Source organism: Homalodisca vitripennis, chromosome X (assembly GCF_021130785.1).
Source record: "Homalodisca vitripennis isolate AUS2020 chromosome X, UT_GWSS_2.1, whole genome shotgun sequence".
Taxonomy (NCBI): domain Eukaryota; kingdom Metazoa; phylum Arthropoda; class Insecta; order Hemiptera; family Cicadellidae; genus Homalodisca; species Homalodisca vitripennis.
The window spans coordinates 69,335,420-69,359,802 of NC_060215.1; the positions used below are offsets into that span (position 1 = coordinate 69,335,420).

The 24,383-nt window shown below is 32.7% G+C and overlaps 1 protein-coding gene across 1 annotated transcript in view; it reads right to left on the bottom strand.

The window, feature by feature from the left end:
• Positions 1-220: 220 nt before the first annotated feature.
• The window catches only part of LOC124369151 (eukaryotic translation initiation factor 4H), a 31,091-nt gene continuing 6,928 nt past the window's right edge, over positions 221-24,383 (bottom strand). Inside the window, exons 4-7 of the mRNA XM_046826931.1 lie at positions 12,382-12,453; positions 10,671-10,919; positions 6,412-6,574; positions 221-5,384 (exon numbers count right to left, since the gene is read on the bottom strand). Coding sequence (XP_046682887.1) covers positions 6,435-6,574; positions 10,671-10,919; positions 12,382-12,453 — 461 coding nt within the window. The 3' untranslated portion in view covers positions 221-5,384; positions 6,412-6,434. The remainder of the gene's footprint in view (positions 5,385-6,411; positions 6,575-10,670; positions 10,920-12,381; positions 12,454-24,383) is intronic.

Sequence of the window (24,383 nt, forward strand, 5' to 3'; positions counted from 1 at the left end):
TACTGAAAAGTATCTTTTTAGTACTCCTCTATACCACATACAAACACATTTGTATATCTACACGAGTAACCTGTCACTCATTAGCCACTCAAATTATGTTCATGAAATTCCAGTATGTAGTAAACATGTTCAATAATATTAGACTGATCATAAAAAATCCTTTCCCTTTTAGTATCTGGTTTAATGACTATGTAAATAAATTGAAAATAAAAATGCAATGCCAGTAACAAAATAATTAATTTATTGAAATAAAATGGTTTTAAAATTTACCAGACTAAAACATAGCAGTAGTATTTCCACAAATGTAATAATCTTGTATTTATATTTATTGGCTGAAATTTACCAGACAAAAACATAGCAATAGCAATTCCATATATTTTACAATATTTCAGTATAATTAGATATACTCATGTGTTGTGTAACAACATGAATATGGACAAATATAATTCCAGTAAGTAAGTAATGATGGATGCAGTTCTTGAAATATTCGGATATAGAATTATCTTTAAAATATCAATGTTTTAGCTGTATGTCTTGTATGGAATGAAATACCTTTTAGCCTAGAGATGTGTGAGTTAAGTGAAATTGAGCAAAAAGTAGTTTTTCTCTATAATTTCAAATGCTTATCAGTGTCGCTAAAACCTTTTCATCTATAGGACTTATCTTATGATAATTTTATGTAGCTCTTTGGTAATCATTTATCATCTGAGGTCCATATCGCTAACCTGCTAGTTTAAATATTAAACCAGAATGTAAAAATGGTTTCGTTTTTATCTTGAAACAATATATATATATAATATTTTAATTTGTTATCTGAATGTTTCACAACTTACAATTAATAAGCAACTGAATAGATTAAAATCCAGATTTGGCAAAAAGTGAACTCACACATCCCTATTTACTTTACTCTTGATCTTCTTTCTAAATATTAGTTGAAAAGTACTGGCTGTAATTTTGTAACAAATTTTTAAAATCCATACAGCTGGTATTTATCTAACAATCTATTGAACTCGCCATCACTACCAGATTACAAACATATTAAGTACAGAATGATGTAGGGTATCTGTAAATTTTAGCTGAACATGTGACTAAATCCTGGCTCAATTTTTGTTACAATTTTTACTGTACCACTTATATATAATGTATTCATAAAAACTAATGAAATATTACAACAGAGTAATAACTATTCAATTAAAGGAGAATCATAAACGAAAAGGCTCAGCAAGGCACAAGGTGCTTAGTTGATATATTTGTATGTGTAAAAATGATGCTCACTGTTAAAAGAGTGGCTTTAAAAAATAGAACAAAATGTTTTGAAAACTTTTAACCTTTTTATACAAGTTAGATAATAGTATGGTAACTTACATATGTTAATTGTCATACATACGGATATAATAATACATAATTACCATTTAGTATATAGGTTTTGAATGTAGCTGTAGTGAAAATAAATGTATCAATTGATAATTTTTTAATATTTTAATAACTAAAGTTACATCACTAACATTTAGAGTTCAAAAAAATCATATCTATACAATTTAGTTCTTGAGCTAAAAGACTTTAAAATATGAAATTTGCTAAAAAAGTTACTTTCAATGAACTATGAATTTACATCCAGCAGCAATAATGCTAAAGAGACTATTAAAACTGTAAAAACGCTGATTATCAATAAGTATGCCAATGAAAAGTTTTATGAACAAAGAACTACAAGATTTGAAGTGTATGCAAGAAAATATAAGGTATAGAGATGTGCCAAAAGAACTGGAACAGTTCCATCAGAACCGGAATGGACCTTGAACATTTTCTGCTGCAACAGGTTACATGCCTATAAGTTCTGGGTGTTCCCGCTCTGTTAAGCTTTGTCATAACGGTTTACTAGCCGTGCCAAAATGATTCCGGGTGTTCCGGCAGAACAACTAGGCTGGTAAATGTTCCAGTTCCACTCCGTGGATTCCAGGCAACCACAATATTTTCATCTGGCAACCTGTATTTAACACTTTCAATGCTGTATCCTATTTTTGACAACTTTCTTACCGCCGCCCGTTTTAATGTTTTTTTTTTTAATAAATATAATTCTTTATCCAAATATAAGAGACCTATGTGACTTACATTTTTTAAAGCTGCGTTCTTCCTCTTTTTACACAAATGCTCATGCATAAGTATTTCTAAACAGAAAGTCTTGTTTTAAAATTAAAATATGTTTTTTGAAAAAAAAAAAAATTAAAACTTGACCAAAAAACATCAACATGTACTAGTCTATAACATAAATATATTACGTAGTATTATATTGTACCGGCTGTAGGTGGGCGCTTCACAGGAAGATGTAGAGGACCGTTCAAGATGGAGGAGCTTTGTTGGTGCGGCTAAATATCACCTCCGATATAAATGGCCCTGGGAGTAAGAGTAAGTAAGTAAGTATATTGTACCGGAACGAAATCGACTAGAAACTTAAATAAGTAGACAAGCACTGTTGGAACGGAACACAAGGAACTGGAACTATCTCGCAGAACTAGTTCAGAACCTGGAACTTTCCGGAACGGCCTGGCACACCTCTAATAAGGTACTTTAAATTTATGCTAGAAGACCAAATGTTCATTTTTTCATTTACAATAAACATTTCCATATGGTACTTTAAAAATATTTGTGAGCAGTATTATTGTATGTAGTAACTCAGAAACTTTCTTCTGTAGTTCAAAATGGAAATAGCCCAAATGTGTAGTTATAAATGGCCAATAGTTTACAGACACCCCTGAATGTTAATAACTTCAACATCAAAGAATTCATAAACAGTTCTATTACACATGTTCAAAACAAAATTATTCTAAATAAACTTTTAGATATCTAAAAGAGAATGAGAACTTCATAATAAGGTAATATTATGCACTAAAACTGTCAACATGTAAAAACACATAATGTAAAACAGCCTTAAATAGTAAGAAAAATACATGACTAAAGAATACAAATAAAACTTTCTTGGAGGTATATTTTAATAGCAATCTACAACAACATAAGATTATGTTAACACAAAGTAAGGTCCATAAAAATTTAGTTACAAATAGTTCTCATCAATAACTACTTAATACACCTCTTCCGTTGACCAATTCATTTTCTTGCCATTAGTCAGAAATTATTTAATGTAATAATATAAGAGATTAGTAACTGCCATACATTTCAGTTAATAATAAATCTAGGAAACTTGTAAACAATTTCCACACACTACTGACATGTAATAAGCAGTTGTAAAAAATCATCTATGTATTCTTAAGTAAAGGAATAAATATCTACAATTCTGGCTACTAAAAACATAGGGAAATAAAACAGATGATGGGAACCCCACAGGATGACTATTAATCCTGTACCTAGCTGAGGTTCTGCAGGAATGTTGGTATAGGAAGAATTTCCAGAGTGGTCACTTAAAACCTCTTATCAAATTAAAATTTCCAATTATCTAGTTTATTTTTAAGCCAAATAAACAACTGTAATACTGTATTTAATCCTTACCCCGAGTGCAACGGTGACGGTTTATCGTAACCAGTTGTAATTGCAAGAAATGCGGTGCTCTACCAAATTTCATCACTAGTGAAATGCGAGAAATTCAGTGACAATTTATCACTATCACCTATTTTATGCTCCTTAGTTTTTATCTCTGTCTTGCGATGTGCTGACAAAACATTATGTATACCCAATAACTTTCCTTTCTGTAATGTTTAGAAAATACATGTATCCAATAGGGAAAAACAAAGATAAGAAATAAATACCAACAGCGCTATCGTGACACAGACTGCAGTCCAGCATTGTGGGTCAAAGGTTTGTGGTGGACGGACTTTCGGTATTTGGCAACAATTTCACAGATACACAAGGTCGGTCCATCTTATACTTCATCAAATACTTTTATCTGAACTCTATTTAATCAATTTATCCTTTGGGGGAGGGGAGAGCAAGCCTAAGAATACCACACTACTTTAAAGTAATTTACAGAGATTCAGGGAAATGAATATACTTAAAATTACAGGTCATAACCTCTAACTTCTCCTTTTAAACAATAGAAATATCAGATTATAAAATATATATCCCAGAATATATCCCATGTATGTAAAAATGTATGGATATATTTACATTTATAGAGAATCTATTTATGTACAACCACAAAGTACGACGTATAGATAAAATAAAAATTAGCGATCGTCTGTTTTTCACTGAGCAGCTAACGTATTGTGCATAGAACCAACAGACACAATGGCCTTAAAAATATAGGCACAGAAATACAAACATCAATTTAAATATTTGTTATAAGTCACAATATTTTGTCACTATATGTTTCTAAACAGATTTTATACCAAAAGAACTACAAAAACACGTCTCACCAATCAGTAATTTACATACTGCCGATCGTTTTTGTCCACGAATAGACTGGGCAGACTCTTGACAATGCGTCAAAATAAATATAAAAATACTAATTATAGCTAAAATATCACTTATTAAACTACTGTAGTTATTTAATTTGGTTATACAATCTACATTTTTCATATGGAAAGCACAAAAACATTTTAGCAATCAGTGATTTGCATACTGCCGATCAGTAGTTGTCCACAAATAGAATTATTTGTGAATTTCGAAATTCAGCTTTCCATTTCTGAATCGATTGAAAAGAGCCGCGGTATAGAGTATCGGAAACGATCCATCCCTAGTAAAAATTCCAGGGACATTGTAAAAGCTCATGCATATTCACACATGTTTCCCGGAGTCCGAAATTCATGCATGATGCACGCTTTTCCAGATTCTCATCTAGCTCTGGTTAGAGTCGTACGAAAGTATCGTTGCTAGCAATATATATTCCACTGACGGCCAATACATGAAGAATGCATCATCTGCTACGGAAGTTACAAAAGTGTGGTTCATTCACGATCTGTAGAATAAGTACATAGACACCGGTACAGAACAGTACCTTCTACAGTTGCACCCAGAATACAAGTACAGATAATGTTATCAATTACTGGCTCCTAAATATTTTGTGTTAGCCTTTACAATAATGCAATAGAATCACCACATCTCGACAACACTACTATGAAGTAAATAAATGCATGAAAGGCTGTGGTTCCTGGTTACCCAGTTTTCCCGGTTGGGTGGCCACTCTGATTTCTGTGTATGCTGGAGAGCTTAAAAAGTGTCATAGTAACACCTGATTGGAACACACTAAGTATTTATGAAGAGAAATTCTTCATAATCCAACTTTCCTGGTTAACCCTAGCTGGATCCTGGATTATATAGGCATATCATATCATCACCACATTATATATATCACAATTAAGAAATTACTTCTTGCTTTATGCTTGGTCTTCTTTTGGCACCAATAACGTAACCGTCCTCAGTGCGACCTGAATTTCCTGTAAACAAAACAATTTTGACTATAACAAATAGTAATGAGAAAGCATGATCAGACTAGCAATGCAATTACTATATTTAGCAAGAAACACTTAAAACATGACAATTAGGACCCACTGCTTTGATTATTTACCTTATTATTAACCTTTCGCTGCCAAGCGATTACTTACAGCCAGGTCAAAAACTACTAGCCTTTTATCAGAGACATATCTTAAACTGCCAGCCCAGTTTTAGACATATTGCAGTGTTTTATTTACATTTTTGTTTTGAGATAATTTTAGTTAAACTTTGAACAGTATATTAAAGATCCAACTCTAATATAACAAGTTTTTTTAACACTGCAACTGGCTTTAAGTGGTTACCGACTCATTAACAACATTTTCAAATGGCATTAATTTTCAACACATTAATTATGTTGCAATATATCTTTCACAGCACTTTGTTTGAAAAAAAGTACGTAAATTTAAAGAGAAACATCCAAGGTCTCATATTATACAGTAAAACATTCTATAGTTACGTTATATTTTTCATTCGAAAATTTTAAACATGAACGTTTACACTTCCAAACACACAAAACTTACTGTATGATTGTCCAAATTCCCTATAAAGAGTTAACATTCTACACATGAGTGTCTGAAGCCTGCGCACAGGCTGAATGCCCATGCAGGCTTTATTCCTCATTAATTATTTAAGTAATATCTTATCTAGATAACTAGTAAACTATTGTTTTTCAAAACAATTCAGTTTAGTGCTTTACTATTGTCATTTTTAAGTGTATTTCATGTACAGTTGATGGAATAAACATTCATTCATTATTCAAAAGTGTATTCTTGTCTTTCAGAAACATTATATTCATACACGCAAGCACGCACACACACACATACAAATTATACAAAACATTTTGCAAACTAATGCCTAAAAATATTTATTCTAACAATATGAAGTTCTTGGATGTTGAACAATATCAACAGCATGCAGTGTTTAAAATAAAATAAACCCATTAAATGAAATAATATAATAATTACGTACCTTTCTTTCAAACAAATTAATCTTTAGTCGGAGGGATTTTTTTCCTCACGTGGCCTGGCACCTCCAAAAATAGCAGACGCTTGAGTTGTCTCTGCCAGCTGATTCAGTGGGTCCTTGACTGTGCGTGGCTTTAACTGCAACCGTGGTCGATTACTTGTGTCAGCTGCAAAGATAATTCAAAAGTGTAGTGTAAATGAATTTGCTAACAATAAATAAATCAATTGCTGTAAAAGAGTGAAAGCAACACGGTCCATTATGTACGAGACAATTCCTACTTTATAAGTCATTAAAAAACAGGTAACAGTGGATTGCTGTTTAAATTGTCTCTTTAGTAAAAGGGGTCAAAATATTTGTTGATAATTCATTCTCTATAAATTAAAAATTCATCTAAATAGGTAGTTGAGATTAGTTAAGCTTTTAAAAATTGTAAAGATAAATTATATTGGTTATTTTAAAGTAATTATACTTATAGATGCATTGAGCAAGATAAATACAAAAATAATAAGATAACATTAACCCTTCCCACGCCGCTAATAAATCCATTGATTTTCCAATAACGCCAAGACATCTATAAAACGTATTTTTCTTTAAGTTCATAGCTAATTTTTTACTATAAATATGCTATGAGAGGTAAATACAAAAAAATATTAAACACGAGTTTTCGTTAAAATTAGTATATTTATTGATGAAAATCTAAAAATAATTTACTATGAAATTATACAAACTGATAAATTATATAAACTACTAGTTATTAGAGCATTTCCTTATCATCTGGGCAGATAAGGGTTATATTTGGTTATTGCTCTATAGGACACAAGAACAGACAAGCAGGTTGAAGGTGCAAGACAAAGGGCATCCCCTTGTGAATGTCAATGTCATGCCTTATCAGCGTTTTTGGAGCATGCACCTGCAATTTCGAGGATCTTTTGTGAACTAAAAACCTCTATAAGAGACACAATGTGTAATATCCGATATACTCGTGTGTGGCATTTTGGTCAAAGTCTACCATTCTGATATATCCGTGGGAACGGCTAAAAGTATTACCAACATGAGGTGATAATGATATGGACTATTTTCAAAAGGGGGAATTAACTGTATGGCTGATGAATAGTAGAATCTTAATTAATTGAAAATGTAAATTTTGAGAACTGTACGCAGAGTATGGGGAAGCAAGTAAAAAGTCGGATACTGAAAGTTGTCAAATTGTTTATTGAAATAAAAGCTGGCATTTCCTGTTCTCCTACTATCTTAATTGTTATCTTCAGATCTTTATTTCAGCTATAAATACTTAATTTGAAGAAATGGCTTAGCTGCATATTTATCAGTGATCAACCAAGGTATTAACATACCTCCTATATTCAATTCATATTTGTTTTGGTGTTAAGATATTCTTTATTCAAATATATTCCTTAATATAAAATGCATTGAGTTCATTTAAACACCCAATTTAATATTTGAATTAAAATAGTGACAACTAAGTAATGATAAACTACACATGTTTCTATAACTAGATAGTATATTTAGTTTGTACAGCTTATTTTCAATTTCCTGCATTAGAAATTTATATGGCAAACCATTTTAAAGAAAACTACAAATCAATGCAGATATGCGTAACATGATTACAAATTTAATATACCAAAGTGACAGAACCATAAAAAATATATATATGCTGTGCCGTGCCAACTACATTTATCAGTCAACTGATTAAACACTATTTGTAAATACATGTGTGTAACCTGAAAATAACTGTGTGCACTTTGGATTATTTGGCAATAATATACAAACTATAATTTTAAAATGTTAAATAAAAAGTTACTTTTCCAAGGTTACAGTTCTAAGTCATTATTAAAAGTTGTGTTTTTTTATCACCAATAAAATTAAAAAGCAGTATAAGCTTTTTAAACAATGCATATGAATGTAGAACAATGAAAAACAAACAAACCAAAAATTATAGCTCTAGATATTGTATAAGCAGATTTATGATTATTTCAACAGTTGTCATCAAATTAGTGAATTTCACTGCAGCGTTTATAAGTCTTGGCATGAGTGTTGTCGGGACGGCTACATTCACAGTCAACTGATTTAGTGCTTGGCAGCCATCAAACACCAATTTGCATACATCTGTGTTGGTAAAATAAGAAATCACATGTCTTATGTAGAGTGTTTTAACCCTTTGGCTGCTAAGAATTTTTTGACATGTTATCCCAAAAGTGCTCAGGTTTTTATAGGATTTTATCCCAAAAGTGCTAAGCCTAAAATGGTGAATTTGTAGAGTTTTACTAAAAAAATCATAAGTCCCTCAAATTTTAACCTATTTCATTGATTTATGTTTTGTTTTGTAGTATAATATATGTAAGAAAAAATAATACATTTTGAAAAATACAAAACTGTGTAAACAAATAAATAAATATTATTTATTTTTTTTGCATTTTTTTTATTTTTTTCAACTTTGACACAGAAAAACATAATTAAATTTAACTTTTATTTTTTTAAATACATTTTTACCTACAACCATATGTTGTTTTGAGTACATACTGAAATTTTCATGCAAAAATATAGATTTTTAACACTTTGAGTGCTGGCCCTAAATGACATGTATCTCTGTAGAATGCTGGGCGTTTTTGGTGGTTTTCAAAAATTTATTTAAAAAAAAAGTATTTAAGGTATGAGAAAAATACTTACATGCCTTAATTCAGCTTACTTTCGTCTTTCTTTTAACGTGAGATTGTTAGTGGTTTTTTAAAAAACTACACATAAAAAATGTTTTTTAAAACATATATTTTTGGAAAAAAAATTATTTTTTGAGACAGTTTTTTTATTTAACCCACTAAACTCAGCATATATACAATTATTTACAATGACCCATTTACAAATATAAACTGTCCTTTGAATAATACAAATCATGTTTTTATGTTTTGTAGTTTTTTGACAAAAAAACTATGCCTTCATATTGATGCGTCGGCATCACTTTCGCTGTCAGCACTGTTTTCAGCATCTGTAACATAATAATATACTATGTAAAATATAAATATATTTTCATTTTATTCATAAGAATAGAATATTAGTTGAATAAAGTTAATTTATTATAATACAAATTATAGTTTGATTCACGAAAACAATAACATAACCAAACTTTTAGACTGATGTTTATATGATAAATAGACTTACTTATTCTTACCTGAAGTATGTGTCTAATCTTCTTCCATTAAATCAGGATCAATGTCAGAATCGTCAAAAATACTATCTACACCAATAAAACTATCTTCACCTAATACATCGCTGATCGCAACGTCGTTCAAGCTGCGAGAAGCCATGATTGCGACATCGACTGCCGGCTGCAACGAACGTCACGTCAGCGGCACGTAAACAACGCGACCGAAGTTGCTTTGTCATTAAGCTCATACAATACATCTGACGCTTTCTAGCGGTGAATTGTGTTACTAAAAACCCAAATAACATTGTAGAGTAGGCAAAACCCGTTTAAATGCGGACAATGTAATATAATACCAATTGAAATGACAACCACGTAAAACTACGGGATTAGCATTCTTCCGAAGTTTCGCCGTTCCGTAAAATTACGGGATTAGCACTCTAAGTGTTAAATATGTAATGAAAAAAAAAAAACACAAAAAACTTACCCTCGTGTAGATTAGTGTCAAGAAACTGGAAAACTGAGTCTAATCAAATTTAGATCGATTCTGATCACCCATAATTCACTAAATCTATAAAACACCAACCATAAAATAAAACTTGATTGTAAACAACGTCGCATAACCTTACAAATAAACATCAGAACAACCATAACGATAACAGCTGTCTGCTCCAACTGTGCAGAGCATACAACACTCTGTGCTATCTAGATCACAGCTGTTTTTGTTGTTAGTGTACTATAAAAAAACCAGCAAATACAAGTGTTGTTATTATTTTTAAGGAAAAGTAAACTTATTCAACTGTCATTTACCGCAAATCCGCGTGTAAATAACGTAATATTTAGCGCTAGAAAAAAAATTCTCAACAACGAAATATCGTTCCATAGCATTTTTCGGAACAAAGGCCAACTACGATATATCGTTGCATAGCATTTTTCGGCACGATTACCAAAAACGACATATCATTGTATAGCAGCCAAAGGGTTAATGTGTATATATAATAGATATTTTAGTTTTCATTCAATTAATTAAATTAAAAACCCTATTCAAATGATATAGTATTTACTCTGAAATAGTACTAAATAAATTACAACACGAATCTGTACAAACCTGGGGGTGGAGCAGGAGGATGATCTCTGAACTCATCATTGTAGGATCTTCGCTCTCTATTGCCATCTGGTCTTCCACGGCTGTAGTTTCCTCCGGTTCCACGACCTCCACCACGATTCCAGTCTTTATCATCTCCTCTTTCATCAAAACCGCCATAACTGCCTCGATTTCCTCTATCTGTAAATCCACCTCCTCCCATTCTGTTACCTCCTCTATGTCCTCTATCGCCACTTCCACCAAACCCACCACCTAAAAGGATATTTTTTCAGTTTTATTACAATTTACGTAAGTTTACAAAACCTCTACAAATACCTGCATGAATTTTGAAGAAAAGTTTCGATATGTAATATTTCACACAAAGTTTATAAATTACTGAGGCTGATTGTTTATTTTAAGATAGGATGGCAGTTCGCTGGTATTTGCAGAAATTATGTAATGTAGTGATGTGTATGACTAAACAAGTTAGAAATTTTTAACATTTATGGGATGGTAGTTTAAATTGTAACCTAGTTATAAGAGAAGTTACTGTATATCCATTCTTATTTATAGTAGTGTTTTTCAAATTACTGAATTGTTATTTATTGACTGGTTTACTGATGTATTTTTCAGTCATCTGGTTTCCTTGCTTGTAATTATATTTATGTGTCTACTTTGTGAATCATTTAATAAATAAATAAATATAACATTAGGTGTTCAGTACAAGCTCACTCATGAGGAATGAAGTATGTACATTGTACATCAATTCTTCGCTGATTGGTCCTATTAAATCGAACAACACAAAAAAATTGAGATTGGTAAAGCAGAAGCTTTTATCTAAGGAAAAATTTCACATCACATTAAGCTTGCAACTCTCCACTACTTTCTCTACTGGAAGGCCTATTTTAGCTAAATTTGCAAACCTCTGTTCTTATTGAAAGGCTATAAATAATATGGTTTGTAACTAATAAACCAAAATTAACAATTTATTTTTAATGTGTTAATTTATTTACACCGCTCCATTCTTAAACTATTACCTTATTGTGAGGAAACTTGAGATTGGACATGTATGGTCAGAATAAACTTGCAATAAGTCATTTATTTGTTACCCGATTTCAACATTTATAGTATCATTAGGTTTATTGATAAATTTTCTATACACAATTATTTTTTCCTTTTTCTTGTAAAAATAGCTACTGGGTTACAAAAAAATTGAACTATTAATAAACATCAAAACAAGAGTCTATAAAGCCATTTCAAAATTCAGATACAATGGTGCTACTTACATGTCTGTATTTGTATAAGCTATTGTGAAAGTTTGGGAGTAAAGATACTGATTTTTTTAACACAATTGGTAATTAAAACTTGTAATTAAAAAAGTATACATTGTAACACCTACAAGGTAATGAATAAAACTGTTATGAGGTAAGGAAGATGTAGTATTAATTAGATTGTTCTGAAGAAGTTGAAGCATATCTAGTATACAATAAGCATTATTAATAGATGACAAATATAAGAACCATGTATAATGACAATTAATTAGTTTATAAATTAGTAAACTTACATTACATAACTGACATTATTCTTAACTTTTAATTTTGCTAACAATACTCAAAACTCTATATATGTAATATAAATTTGTTGAATGGAGATATAAACACTTGTAATACTAATAAATACTAATAATGACTAGTAAACAACAACTTTTATCAAGAGCCAAAATAAAGTAACTCACCTCCACTGAAGTCATCATAAGATCTTTCAGTGACTCTGTCCCCTCCACCTCTACCACCACGTCCACCAAATCCTAGAACATCATGCTCTAAATTATATTTACATTGAGTAATCAATAATACGAATAAATCCTGGTAAGCTTCAGTATGATTCAGACCTTATTGGCCACACAAACATTTTAATTAATTGGACTTGGACATGTTTAGTTACATAATCTGTTTAGTGACAAGACAAACTTTATTTTAACTTTTAACTGTAAATTTTCTAAGTTTGTAGTGCACTTATAATGCTATTGTTGTGATGTTTTTTATATCTTTAAAATGATGTAGTTAAGAAACCATTGCATCTAAAGGTATTAAACATATGGTACTCCATTCGTATGCTTTTTAATTTGATATGTCACATGATAATGTTACATACAACTTGAACTACTTTAACCCGCCCCCAATAATCAGTTTGGTGTGAGCAGCCATTAATATGTAACTGTGTTCCAAAAAAAGTTAGGTATGAAATTATCACCTTTACAGGGCAGGATTTACAAATGGGCTATAGCCCAGGACAGAAGACTTTGGGGGCGGGAAAATTGTTAAAACTTAAAAACTAAATACATATAAAAGCCAACGGCTCTACAATACCGTCACTAGTATTCAACTAGGCTTTTGCTAAAGTTCGATAAATATATTTCTGCTGTCTATAGTACATCAGTCTCTAAAAATGTACAGACGAATATGTAACTCTGACAGATAAGGTATACAAATTCTAACCCACTTCTAGAAGTGCTGGAAACATGTGGCATGTGCGTAGCTTTTAACTTCTAACCATTGAGAAAAGTCTGAAAACTGGAAATACTGAAATCCCTTTAACAAAATTTGCGAACTTCACACTTTTAACAGTTGCAGTTGTTTCATTGAAGGCTGATATTGGGAGGACCGTTACGAGCCAGCTCGAATCTGGCAAAAAATCATTAGTCAGAAACGAAATGAACTACAAAAAAGGTCCAGTGACTTTTTTCTCTATCACAATCAGTTTAGCCACAAACGTGATTTTGTGAAAAATGTTTGGAAGTTTCACGTGAGAATTTAGTTTCCGAGCCCAATAGCGGCCAAACCGTTTGTAGGAACTCAAAACAAATTTTCAAAGTGAATTAGGAAATAATGTGATTTACAAATAAGGTCCTGTAACCTTTTACCCTATCCTGAATGGTTTGGCTGTGAAACGTGTTTAATGTTTTTGGGCTTGATTGCAGCCAAATCGTATTATAGCTTAAATAAAAACTTTGTGTTAAATACAAAATGATATGACTAATTGGTCCAGCTGCTATAGCTCCACCGGTTTGGCTGCAAAACTCTTTTTAATACAAATATTTTGTTATTTTAACGTGAGAATTTTGTTTCTGGGCTCGATAGCGGCCGAACCGTTGGATGCAGCTTATATAACATTTTGTCTAACTTGACAATGATGTGATCCACAAAAAAGGTCAATTGGAGTTATGTTGATCATTCTGTAAGCCCGAAAAACACTCTCAATGCCAAAATCTTTGTTGTGAATTGACAAGTTAAAAATTTGTATACAACCACAATTTGAGCAGTTTGATCTGGTTATGGATTGAGCTTGTGTTACTACGTATACAAGATCGATATGACTCATATGGTAGTAAATGTTTGCCTGTCTCTATGTTTGCCGTAGGATATCTCGAGAACAAAATGAGCTGTGGACTTAAAATTTTGCACAATACATCGTTACTATGCTAGAAAAAATATAGTTTAGATGAGCTATACGTATCTCAATGGGGTTTGTGCTAAGCATTAGTGAAGTTTATTGGCCAGCGATATTTCGAGAATGACTTAAGCTATGGACATGAAATTTTGGCATGTGTAGTTTATTTCCACGTTAACAAGACATAGTTCAATGACGTACTATATTTCCCCACAGGTATTGGCTGAGCGTTAGCGAAGCATCAATAGTGGATAGGGACAGAGTACATTTTATTTATGTTTACCTAACAGTTGTTTATCGTTAAATAACTTTGTAAAAATACTCACTGTTCCAAATTTTGAAGTTTTTAGCATTAGTGGATAGGGACTTAGTGATTGAGGGCGTTGAACAAACACTTGTAAAATACATGTCACTCTGGCATACTTATTCTTATAACAGACACAATTCCTTCCAGAAACCTCTGTTCTTTCAAACCCCGGAAATTTTATTCCATCTATCCCGGGAACATCTCCAATCTTGAATCAAACCCCCTGATCAATATATTCTGTTCATAAATATTACTGCTGTGGATGAAGTACTCTAATGGTATAAAAAGGCTCGTTCTAACCTTCTGTGACAATTACTACGCTGAGTAACACTTCCGGGTAGCTAAAATTAAAATTTGGTGCAATTGTAGCTTAGACAGTGAAATTGCAAGAATATATCTGAAAGCTGGTGAATTTTCATTTTGATTTACTCTAAGTAATTCAAAATGGCTGATCAACGCAAAGTTCTCTTTCAAGTTCTGTAGGGCAAACTAGATGTCATAGCTCAAATACAATAGCAGTCACTCAAGAATTTTTAATTTCCTTCAAAAGAGGTTCAGCCACTTTTTGACACATATTGAACGGTAAAGCCACAAAACGCATTTAAAGTAAAAAAAACCCTTGTTCGATCTAGGCAACTTTGTGTTTATTTGTGTTCAAAGGCCAATTATGACCAATCTAGAGGTCAGAGCACAAGTCTAATGCATATCTCTATTGGAAATTAAGTGATCTATATAAAAGGCCCTTTGGTATTTCCTCGTATCCCTATTTGTTGTCCTGAAAATACCCCTCAAATTGAAAACTTTAGTAAATTATTGTCTATTGCATAGCTTAAATTACTCTTTTACTTTGTTGTATTACATTTTATCTGATTAGACTGGATCTAGTGATTACGTTTATCTTCTATGTAATCCATTGATTATTATTATATATCACATATCCTATGGCTGAGCTTTAGGAAAGCATTATGACCCACACGATTCTCATGAAAGGATACAGCTGTGAACATGAAATTTGGAAACCTCATCTCCGAATTCAACTAATACCTAAATTCCTCTTATCCCCAAATTTGCTAACACCCGAATAGGGGCCTTGGGCGAATCCCCCTTGGAGCCAAAGTCTCTTACACAGTATGTGTTCATCACAGAGACCGCACTCTGCATGATCAATATTGCATGTAACCACAATTGCTGATGGATTCCCTGTGCAAACAAGCATTTTTCATATAAATTTTACTTCTATATCACATTTTGCAGTGTCCAGTGATGAATTGAATGTGATTATTTCATTGTCTATGGGACAATTGGTTGTAGCTAAAACTCATAATCCAGCTAATTTAATTTTTCTGTAAAACAAAAACTTTTTTGCTCTACTGGAATTACCCACAGTCAAATGCTGTAACACAAGTGGCTATGAAATAAGCCGTTGTACGTCATAATAATAAGTGTTTCTAAGTTTACACATTTCTTCAATTTTCCAAGCAGGGAAATTATCCTAGAAGCCAAGTAGTTTTACAGAACTGAATAAACTATCATTAATCCAACGGTTTTTAAGAGTGAATATTATATTTTCAGTTTTGTTTTTTTTTTTTTTTATTAGAATGCTATTTGCAGAATACCAAGCTTTACCTAGTTCTAGGGATGTATTTAACTGCAACATTACATTGACAATATCCCCATCTGCACTAATCATTGTGGCATCGAATCTACGTATAGTACAGATAGAGAAGATATATTTACACAAAAGTCATTTACATAAATTAAGAAAAGAAACAGCCCCAATACACATTCTTGAGTGACACCAGTTATGACAACATTTAAATAATCAGATTGAGAATTATTGACTTTAACAACTTGCTTTCTATTGGTTAGTTAACTTTCTAACACATTTCACTCCACATTCTTAATACCATAATATTATAGTTTTCTACACAAATAATATGGGACACATTGTCAAAAGCTTTGCTTAAGTCAATCAGACTAGAACCTATAACTAACTTGTCTTCAAAACCTATTAAAATTACATCAATCATAATTTCCACAGCCATTGTAAAGGAGAGATTTGGTCTAAACCCAAATGCTTGATGATCATATAGCAATGAATTATTCACAAAATAATTATTGAGACAATATGCAATTGAGACAAAAAACAAGATTAAATTATTTTGTTAAAAACAGGCACAATTGCAATGGGTCGGTAATTCTCTGGTAGATTTCTATTACCTTTTTAAAAACTGGGGTGACTTTAGCTGATTTCAAGCAATCTGGTAACTGACCTTTAACCATGGTTAAATTTATCAAGTAAGAGGCACTATTATCACATCAATTATTTGCTTTATCACAAAATTTGAGAGCCCATAAATATCTTCACTGCGTGTATTAACATTAAATTTGACCAAACTGCCATCAATTGTGTTTCACTTATAATTCAAATCCCTTTTATAAAGGGAGAGGAAAATTATTCAAAAAATCAGTTCTTAGACACAGAAACGTTGCTCTATAGGGAGATTCCCTGTAGCAAATACACCTAAAAGAAGAATGTTGGGTGATGGGTTGATTAGAAAAAAGAAGACTGTTTTCACACGTAATTTAGTAAGTGACCTGAATCTGATGGCTTCATGATTAAACTAGAAGTAGAGCAGCAAATTAATCCTCATGGAAGACTTAATACAACTTTGAGATATAGCAACTGTTCCTAAATTAAAGCAACAAGTTTCATTGACATCAAATCAGAAATCTTCAGTGCAAGTTTTACGCTGTTTAAGCATTAAATTACATTATAATAAAATATTCACAAAAAATAAAGTGATATTTTTAATATTTTGTATTTACATAAACTATTGTTTTTGTTAAATACCTGAACAAAAGCTTTTAAACGTAGTGTATAAATAAAGCCAAAACAATAGCTCCTAGTGGTGGGACTCGCACAAGCGGTTGCAATTGTTTTCAAATTGGTGACACCACTTCTAAACTATGCGATTTAATAAAAATAGCTTGTAACAAAATTTGACACATTCATTTGATTTGCGGTCAGTTATCATAATGATATACGAGATGTGTTCAAAAAAAGAAACGTGGAATTTTCAAGTTTCGCAGGTTTGGACAGTCCGATTGTCAAGATTTTTTTAATGTTGGTACTAAAGAATAATACAAGGTGTATTAGAAAAATAAGGTTCCCATGATTTTTTAAAATAGACAGCTCTATATTTCTACTTATTGTTATACATCAATTTAAAACTTAAAAGTTAAGCTATTTTTCCACATAATCACCGTTTCTGTCCAACTTTTCTATCCCCATGTTGTAGAATTCTGCCGCCAATCCTTTGAGGAATAGAGTAACCTCTTCCTTGACTTCATCATCGGTACTGAAGCGTTGGCCACCGAGGTGTTCCTATAATTTTGGGAATAAGTGATAATCACTTGGGGCTAGGTCTGCGCTGTAGGGGGGATGGCCGATCTTCAAGCAATATTGTCTCAACTTTTTCAACAACTCCATCTGAAACTGAAGGCCATCCACTTCGGTTTTCATCCTGAATTTCCATGCGGCCTTCACTGAATTCTCTACACCATTTCCGAACGTGTTGAATAGATATGCAGTTTTCCCCATAAACTTTGATTAACTGACGATGAATTTCAATAGGTGAAATCTGTTTTGCATTTAAAAAACATATCACAGCACGAATTTCGCATCTGGCCGGTAACAACGATAGAGAGCTCCATCTTCGAAGGCAGCTAGGCCAGCACTGTTGGACGTAGCGAGGCACGAGTGGTATGGATAGAGAGAGGGACAGCTGATGCGTAAGACAGTGTTGCCAGATTTCTCCAATATATCGCATTCTGTCTCGGCGGCATAGAGAACCTTATTTTTCTAACACCCCTTTGTAAAATGTCCAGCTGGATTCATTGTTTACTTTTTCAGTGGCAGCTGCTACGATTAGACATGCTTTGTGAACTCATCGATTTATGTTTGTTAAAAAATAGATTAAAAATGTTGTATAAAAAATACAGTGTATAAAAGTCAGAGAAATGTTAACAAAGGCCTATGGTGAGTCTGCTATGAGTAAAACAAGGGTTTACAAGTGGTATAGACATTTCAAAGATGACCGTGAAATCATTGAAGATTACTAACATTTTTCAAATGTTTCGGGCATGAAACGTGTAGCAGCAAAATGTGTTCCAAAATTGTTGAATTTTGAACAAAAACAGCAGTGAATGGAAGTTGCTCAGGAGTCACCAAATGAAGTTAACGACAATGCAGAATTATTGAAACTTATTATAACAGGTGACAAAACATGGGTTTACGAATATGATGTCGAAACTAAGGCTCAATCATCCCAGTGGAGACATTCTGGTTCGCCAAGACCGAAAAATGCTCGACTAGTGTAGTCAAATGTGAAGTTTATGCTAACTGTGTTCTTAAATGTTAATGGCATAGTGAGTGCATTATGCTACTACCTGCAAGTTCAACGTCATTTACGTGAAGCAATCTGATAAACATCCGAATTTGTGAGAAGAGTTCATGGCTTTTGCACCTGCTCACACCTAATTGCTTCTTTGTAAATTTTTGGAAAAAACACTACTGTACGCCCCAGCCTCCATATTCTCCAAACATGACTCTGTGTGACTTTTTTTATTTCCAAAACTAAAGAGAACCTTAAACGGCGGTCGTTTTACAAGCATGGATGACATTAAAAGTGGATCATTGAAAGAGCTAGAGGCTATCCCAAATATTGAGTTTCAGAAATGTTTCAAGGATTGGAAGAGGCACTGGCACAAGTGTATAAAATCTAATGAGAACTATTTTGAAGGTGACAACATTAATGTAGACAAATGAATATTTTTTTTTTTAATGAAAATTCCCGTTACTTTTTGAACATACCTCGTATACCTACTTGCGGTAAAAGCCCGTCCACACTATCCAATCGCCACACCAATATCAGAATTTTAGGTAAATCCATGACATTCTTTGTGATAATCACTTAATGTATAGGGCCATTGACTTAAGAGGTCTGTTCTAAAAATATTGTAACTTTTGTATTTTTCTAAAAATTTTTTATTTATTCATCAATCTCAATTGGGTCCCCTTCAAAGTAATCCCCATTAGATATTATGTGCCAACGTTCCTTCCAATCCTCGCAGCACTTTACAGGTTAAGTGTAAGAAAGGGCCATGAGGCCCTAACTTTGCCTGTTTAAATAAAGGAATTTTAATTTCATTTCATTTTTCATTTTTTCACTTTCAAAAGTCGATTTTTGTTATCTTGTTAAACTCCTCCATTGATGCCATTATCTCGTCAACCATAGCCTAGCATCATCCTTTCATGGCCTCTTCAGTTTCGGGAACAAGAAAAGGCACAGGGGGCCAGATTTGGGGAATACGATGGTTGCGGCATCGTTAGTGTGTTTGTTTTGGGCAAAAAGTTGTACACAAGTAATGATATGTGAGCAGGGGCATTATCGTGGCAAAAGCCAATTTTTGTTCTTCCACAAATTTGTGTTTCTGGTGGATTGCTCTGCACAAATTGCGCAAGACTTGCAGATAATATTCCTTATCGACAGTTTTACCCTGTGGCAACAACTCATGATGCACCACGCCCCTGCATTCTAAAACAACTGTAAGCAAAACTTTTACATTTGACAGAACTTGGCACGCTTATTTCGGTCTTGGTTAGTGCGGCAGCTTCTATTTTCTTCACTTCAATAATGTTTTTGTCTGCTCTTGACATGCTTGGGTGTCCAGCACGCTGTTCGTCATTCACATCTTCTCAGCCCTCTGAGAATGTTTTGTACTACTGATAAACATTGCTTTGATCCAAGATAGCTTCTCCATAAGCCACAGTTAACATTTGGAATGCGTCCGCGTACTTAATTTAATTTTTAACACAAAATGTACTATAAATTCTTTGATCCATTTTTTTGAATAGGCAAAAATCGAAGACGAACCACACACAACACATTAAAGAAAATCAACTGTCAACAATTAACTGAACATTCAAAATGGCCGAAATTGTTGGCATACATCAAAGACATGTATACCTAAATAACGAATATTATCTTCATCAGACATATCACAAAAATAAATTTTTTTTAATAATAGTTAGACATATGTGATTTTAATATTCATTTGTCCTGTGTGGCGTAGTGTGTAAAATAAAATTAAATCATTACTGGAGTTATATTATATAAATTTTGAAAATTATTGATGTAATCTTCGTAATATTTTCATGACTCACTTTAAAATTTTAGTTTAAGAATCTCTACAATACTTTCCTAGAATGTGGATTCGATATGTTGATCAACAAAAATGAAAACCTTGATAACTTTATAAATCAACTAAATTCATTTCACTCCAGCATTAAATTTACTCATGAAATTGAATCCAACAACTACTTCCCTTTTTAGACAATAGACAATAGACAGTTTCTTTATTCATGTACATAGAGTTACAGAATTGGCGTCAAGTAGGTAAAGGTAATAATTTAGGATATTAGTCAGCAATGTAGAAAACAGTGGATAAACCATTTTAAGCACTATGATTAATGGTTCCTCCAGTTTATAAATTCTTCAAGGGAGTAAAATGTCCTCTGTAGAAACCATTCTTGGAGTTTCTTCTTGAAGCATTTCTGTCCACTGTTTATTTTCAGATGGTCTGGAAGAATATTGAAGAGTTTAGGTCCTGCATAGCTTGGCTTCCTCTCGTACAGAGCAAGACGATGAATTGGCAGAGCATAGTTCATGGCGTTCCGGGTGTTGTAATGGTGCATTTCTCCCAGCCTTGTAATGTTCTGTGAGACAGCATAGCAGATCACTTCAGTCACAAACAGAGATATCACAGTCAAGATTTTAAGATTTTGAAAAGCTTGCCGGCAAGTAGCCTTTGGGTCTAGTCCTGCCAATGTTCTCACAGCTTTCTTTTGAAGTATTAGTACCCGTTGGAGATTCCCGATGGAAGAGTTTCCCCATACCACTAATCCATATCTTAGATGTGCTTCAAAGAGTGAGAAATACGCAGTTTTTGCTGTGTCCAGATTGCTCATTTTTGTTATTCTTTTTAATACATATAGGCTACTGCTGAGCTTTCTGCAGAGTTGGTCTACATGTGGAGTCCAGGTTAGATTGTTGTCAATGATGATTCCTAGGTAGTTAGCTTCATTTTTCAATTCAATATCTGGCAAGCCATGTATTACTGCACTTGCTCTTCCTAAGTTCAGTTGTTGGGTTTTGCGGTCATTTAATATAAGATTGTTTTGGTGACAGTATTGCTTTGCCATGTCCAGGGCTACAAAGGAAGATATTTCAAGTTCTGGTATTTGTTTCTCGGCCACCAGCAAGGCTGTGTCATCAGCATACATCATGACTTGGCAGAACTCTTGTAGATATTTTGGGAGGTCATTAGTTAACAGAATAAAAAGCATTGGTCCAAGAACTGAGCCTTGGGGAACACCTCTGTCAATTAAAAGTGGTGGTGATCTAGTTTTATAAATTGTATTGTTTAATGTATATGCTATCTCTACTGTTTGTGATCTGCCTTTAAGATAACTTGACATCCACTTTCCAGAAATCCCTCTTATCCCCATGTTCTTCATCTTTTCTAATATAAGATCATGCTCCAAGCAATCGAACGCCCTACTGAAATCCAGGAAAAATGCACTGATGGCAGTTCCTTCCTCCATTTCATTCAGCACAAGCTCAGTGAAATTTATTATGGCAGAAGTTGTTGATCTGCCTTTGAGGAATCCATGTTGCTGGCTTGTGATGATGTTGTTTACTGTCAGATGGTTCAAGAGTCTGACAAGGACAATTTTCTCAATTACTTTGGATATTGTTGATAGGAGGGATATGGGGCGGTAGTTATCGATTGAGGTGCTCGGATTCTTTTTGAGTTTAGGAAAGACTTTTGCTAGTTTTAATGCTTTGGGAAAAATTCCTTGGGTGAAAGATAGGTTTATGATGAATGTAAGTGGAGGTGCAATTTCTTCCTTACAGTGTTTTAGTAGTATGGAGGACACTTCATCAATTCCAGAGGACGGTTTGGATTTAAAAGAAGATATGGTGTTTGTTACTTCGATGACTGATACTGGTAGAAAAGTCAAGTCAGGAATATAGCCAGTTTCTAGCTCATTTAGTTGTGGCCTTTGTTGTATCTGGCCAGCAGCAGTAAGAGTTTTCTCCGCCACTGAGACAAAATGTTGATTGAAGTGTTGAGCAATTTCAAGCGGCTCCTCAATCAGTTCATTTTTGACTAGTAGTTGAAGGTTTAGATATATTAGTAATCAAAAACACAATTTCAAAGCGATTAGAGTTTGATATATAAATATGGTAAACCAACCCGAACTGATAGTTTTATAACAAATGAATCAAATCACCCATCAGCACAAAAACGAGCAGCCTTCCATTCATTGATTTATAGATTATTAAACATTCCTCTTTCACAAGAAAGATTTAAAAAAGAACTTCAGTATGTAAAAAAAGTTGCTGTTTTAATGGATATAAAACGGATTTAGTTGAATATATGTCTCAAAAAGCTAAAAGAAACATGACACAAGTCAAAGAGAACACTTTTATCGATTAAAGACCCTAACACAAATTGGATTAGCACTACATGGACAAATTTATCAAAAGATGTACGAAAACCATTAAAAAAACATACAAACAAAAACGGCACTTATAACACAACAAGTAACTTGAAGAATAAATTGCAAAATACAAAAGATGATGAAGAAATTATCAATAAATCAGACAAATATCAAATAAAATGTGATGACTGCAATAAAAAATACATTGAACAGACAACAAGAAAAATTCATACACAATATAAAGAACATTGCTCCCACATTAAATTCAACAGAGAAGAAAAATCAGCCGTCGCACACCACTGTATTTAATACTGGACACACTATATCAAAAGAAAACCTAAAATTTTTAAAACACATTAACACACCTAGATATTTAAATGCATGGGAATACTATTACATAAATCAAGCAAATACACAAGATTTATTAAATCAAGAAGATAAACAAATACAAAATTCAATATTACAAAAATAACTTTCAACATTTATACAGTATAATTCCAGTAGTTATTTATTTTGATTTCACACTACGTCACACAGGACAAATATTAAAATCACATATGTTTAACTATTATTAAAAACAAATTTACTTTTGTGATTTGTGTGACGAAGATAGCCTTGTTATCGAAAGGCCTCACAAAAATAAAAAGTTATGATTATTGGTTGATGTGTTCTCAATGTAGTGAATAAAGTGGAGTTATATGTTGGTCATCGGTTTGAGAGAGGGGAGGACTATTGTGATAGCATAAGGGTAGCAGATATCTGCTCTCTTAGCCACTTTATTATTTATGTCTAACTTGGTTGATACATTTAAGATTGCATAGGATAATATTTTTAATTGCATTTCAAAACAAATTTCAGGTATAAAAAAAGTTTAATTATTTTTTTAATTATTGGGTTCCTGAAATTAAACAGCTGGTAGCAATAACTATAAATATGGGAATAAGCTTTCGTACCAACATTGTGGATTATTGGACCGGAGATCCAAACCAATACATGAAATTTTATTATAACACTATGCCCGTTAAGGAAATTTCAGCTGATTTGGTCATTGTTTCACTTGAACTCAGGAACAGCTGCTGAAAAAACTCCTTGATATGACCCTCTACATAAAGTGCATAAAACCCCTTATGTTCTTCAAGTTGAGTTGTACAATTGAAAGGATTGTTTTATCAGATGGCTGTTCCCCTTTATACTCAGAGAGATATTTTTGAACTTCTACAAATTGAAGATTTGTTTACAGATTGAAGTGTATTTATAATGCAACTTGTGACAGGCCAACAAAACAATGTTGGAAAAAGATTATTATATACTTATCACTGGCTTTATTTGATGATAAACAAACACATTGCCTCTGCCAGTTCCCAAAAGAGAGAAAAGCCTTCCCATATTTTTAAAGAGGTGGAAATCT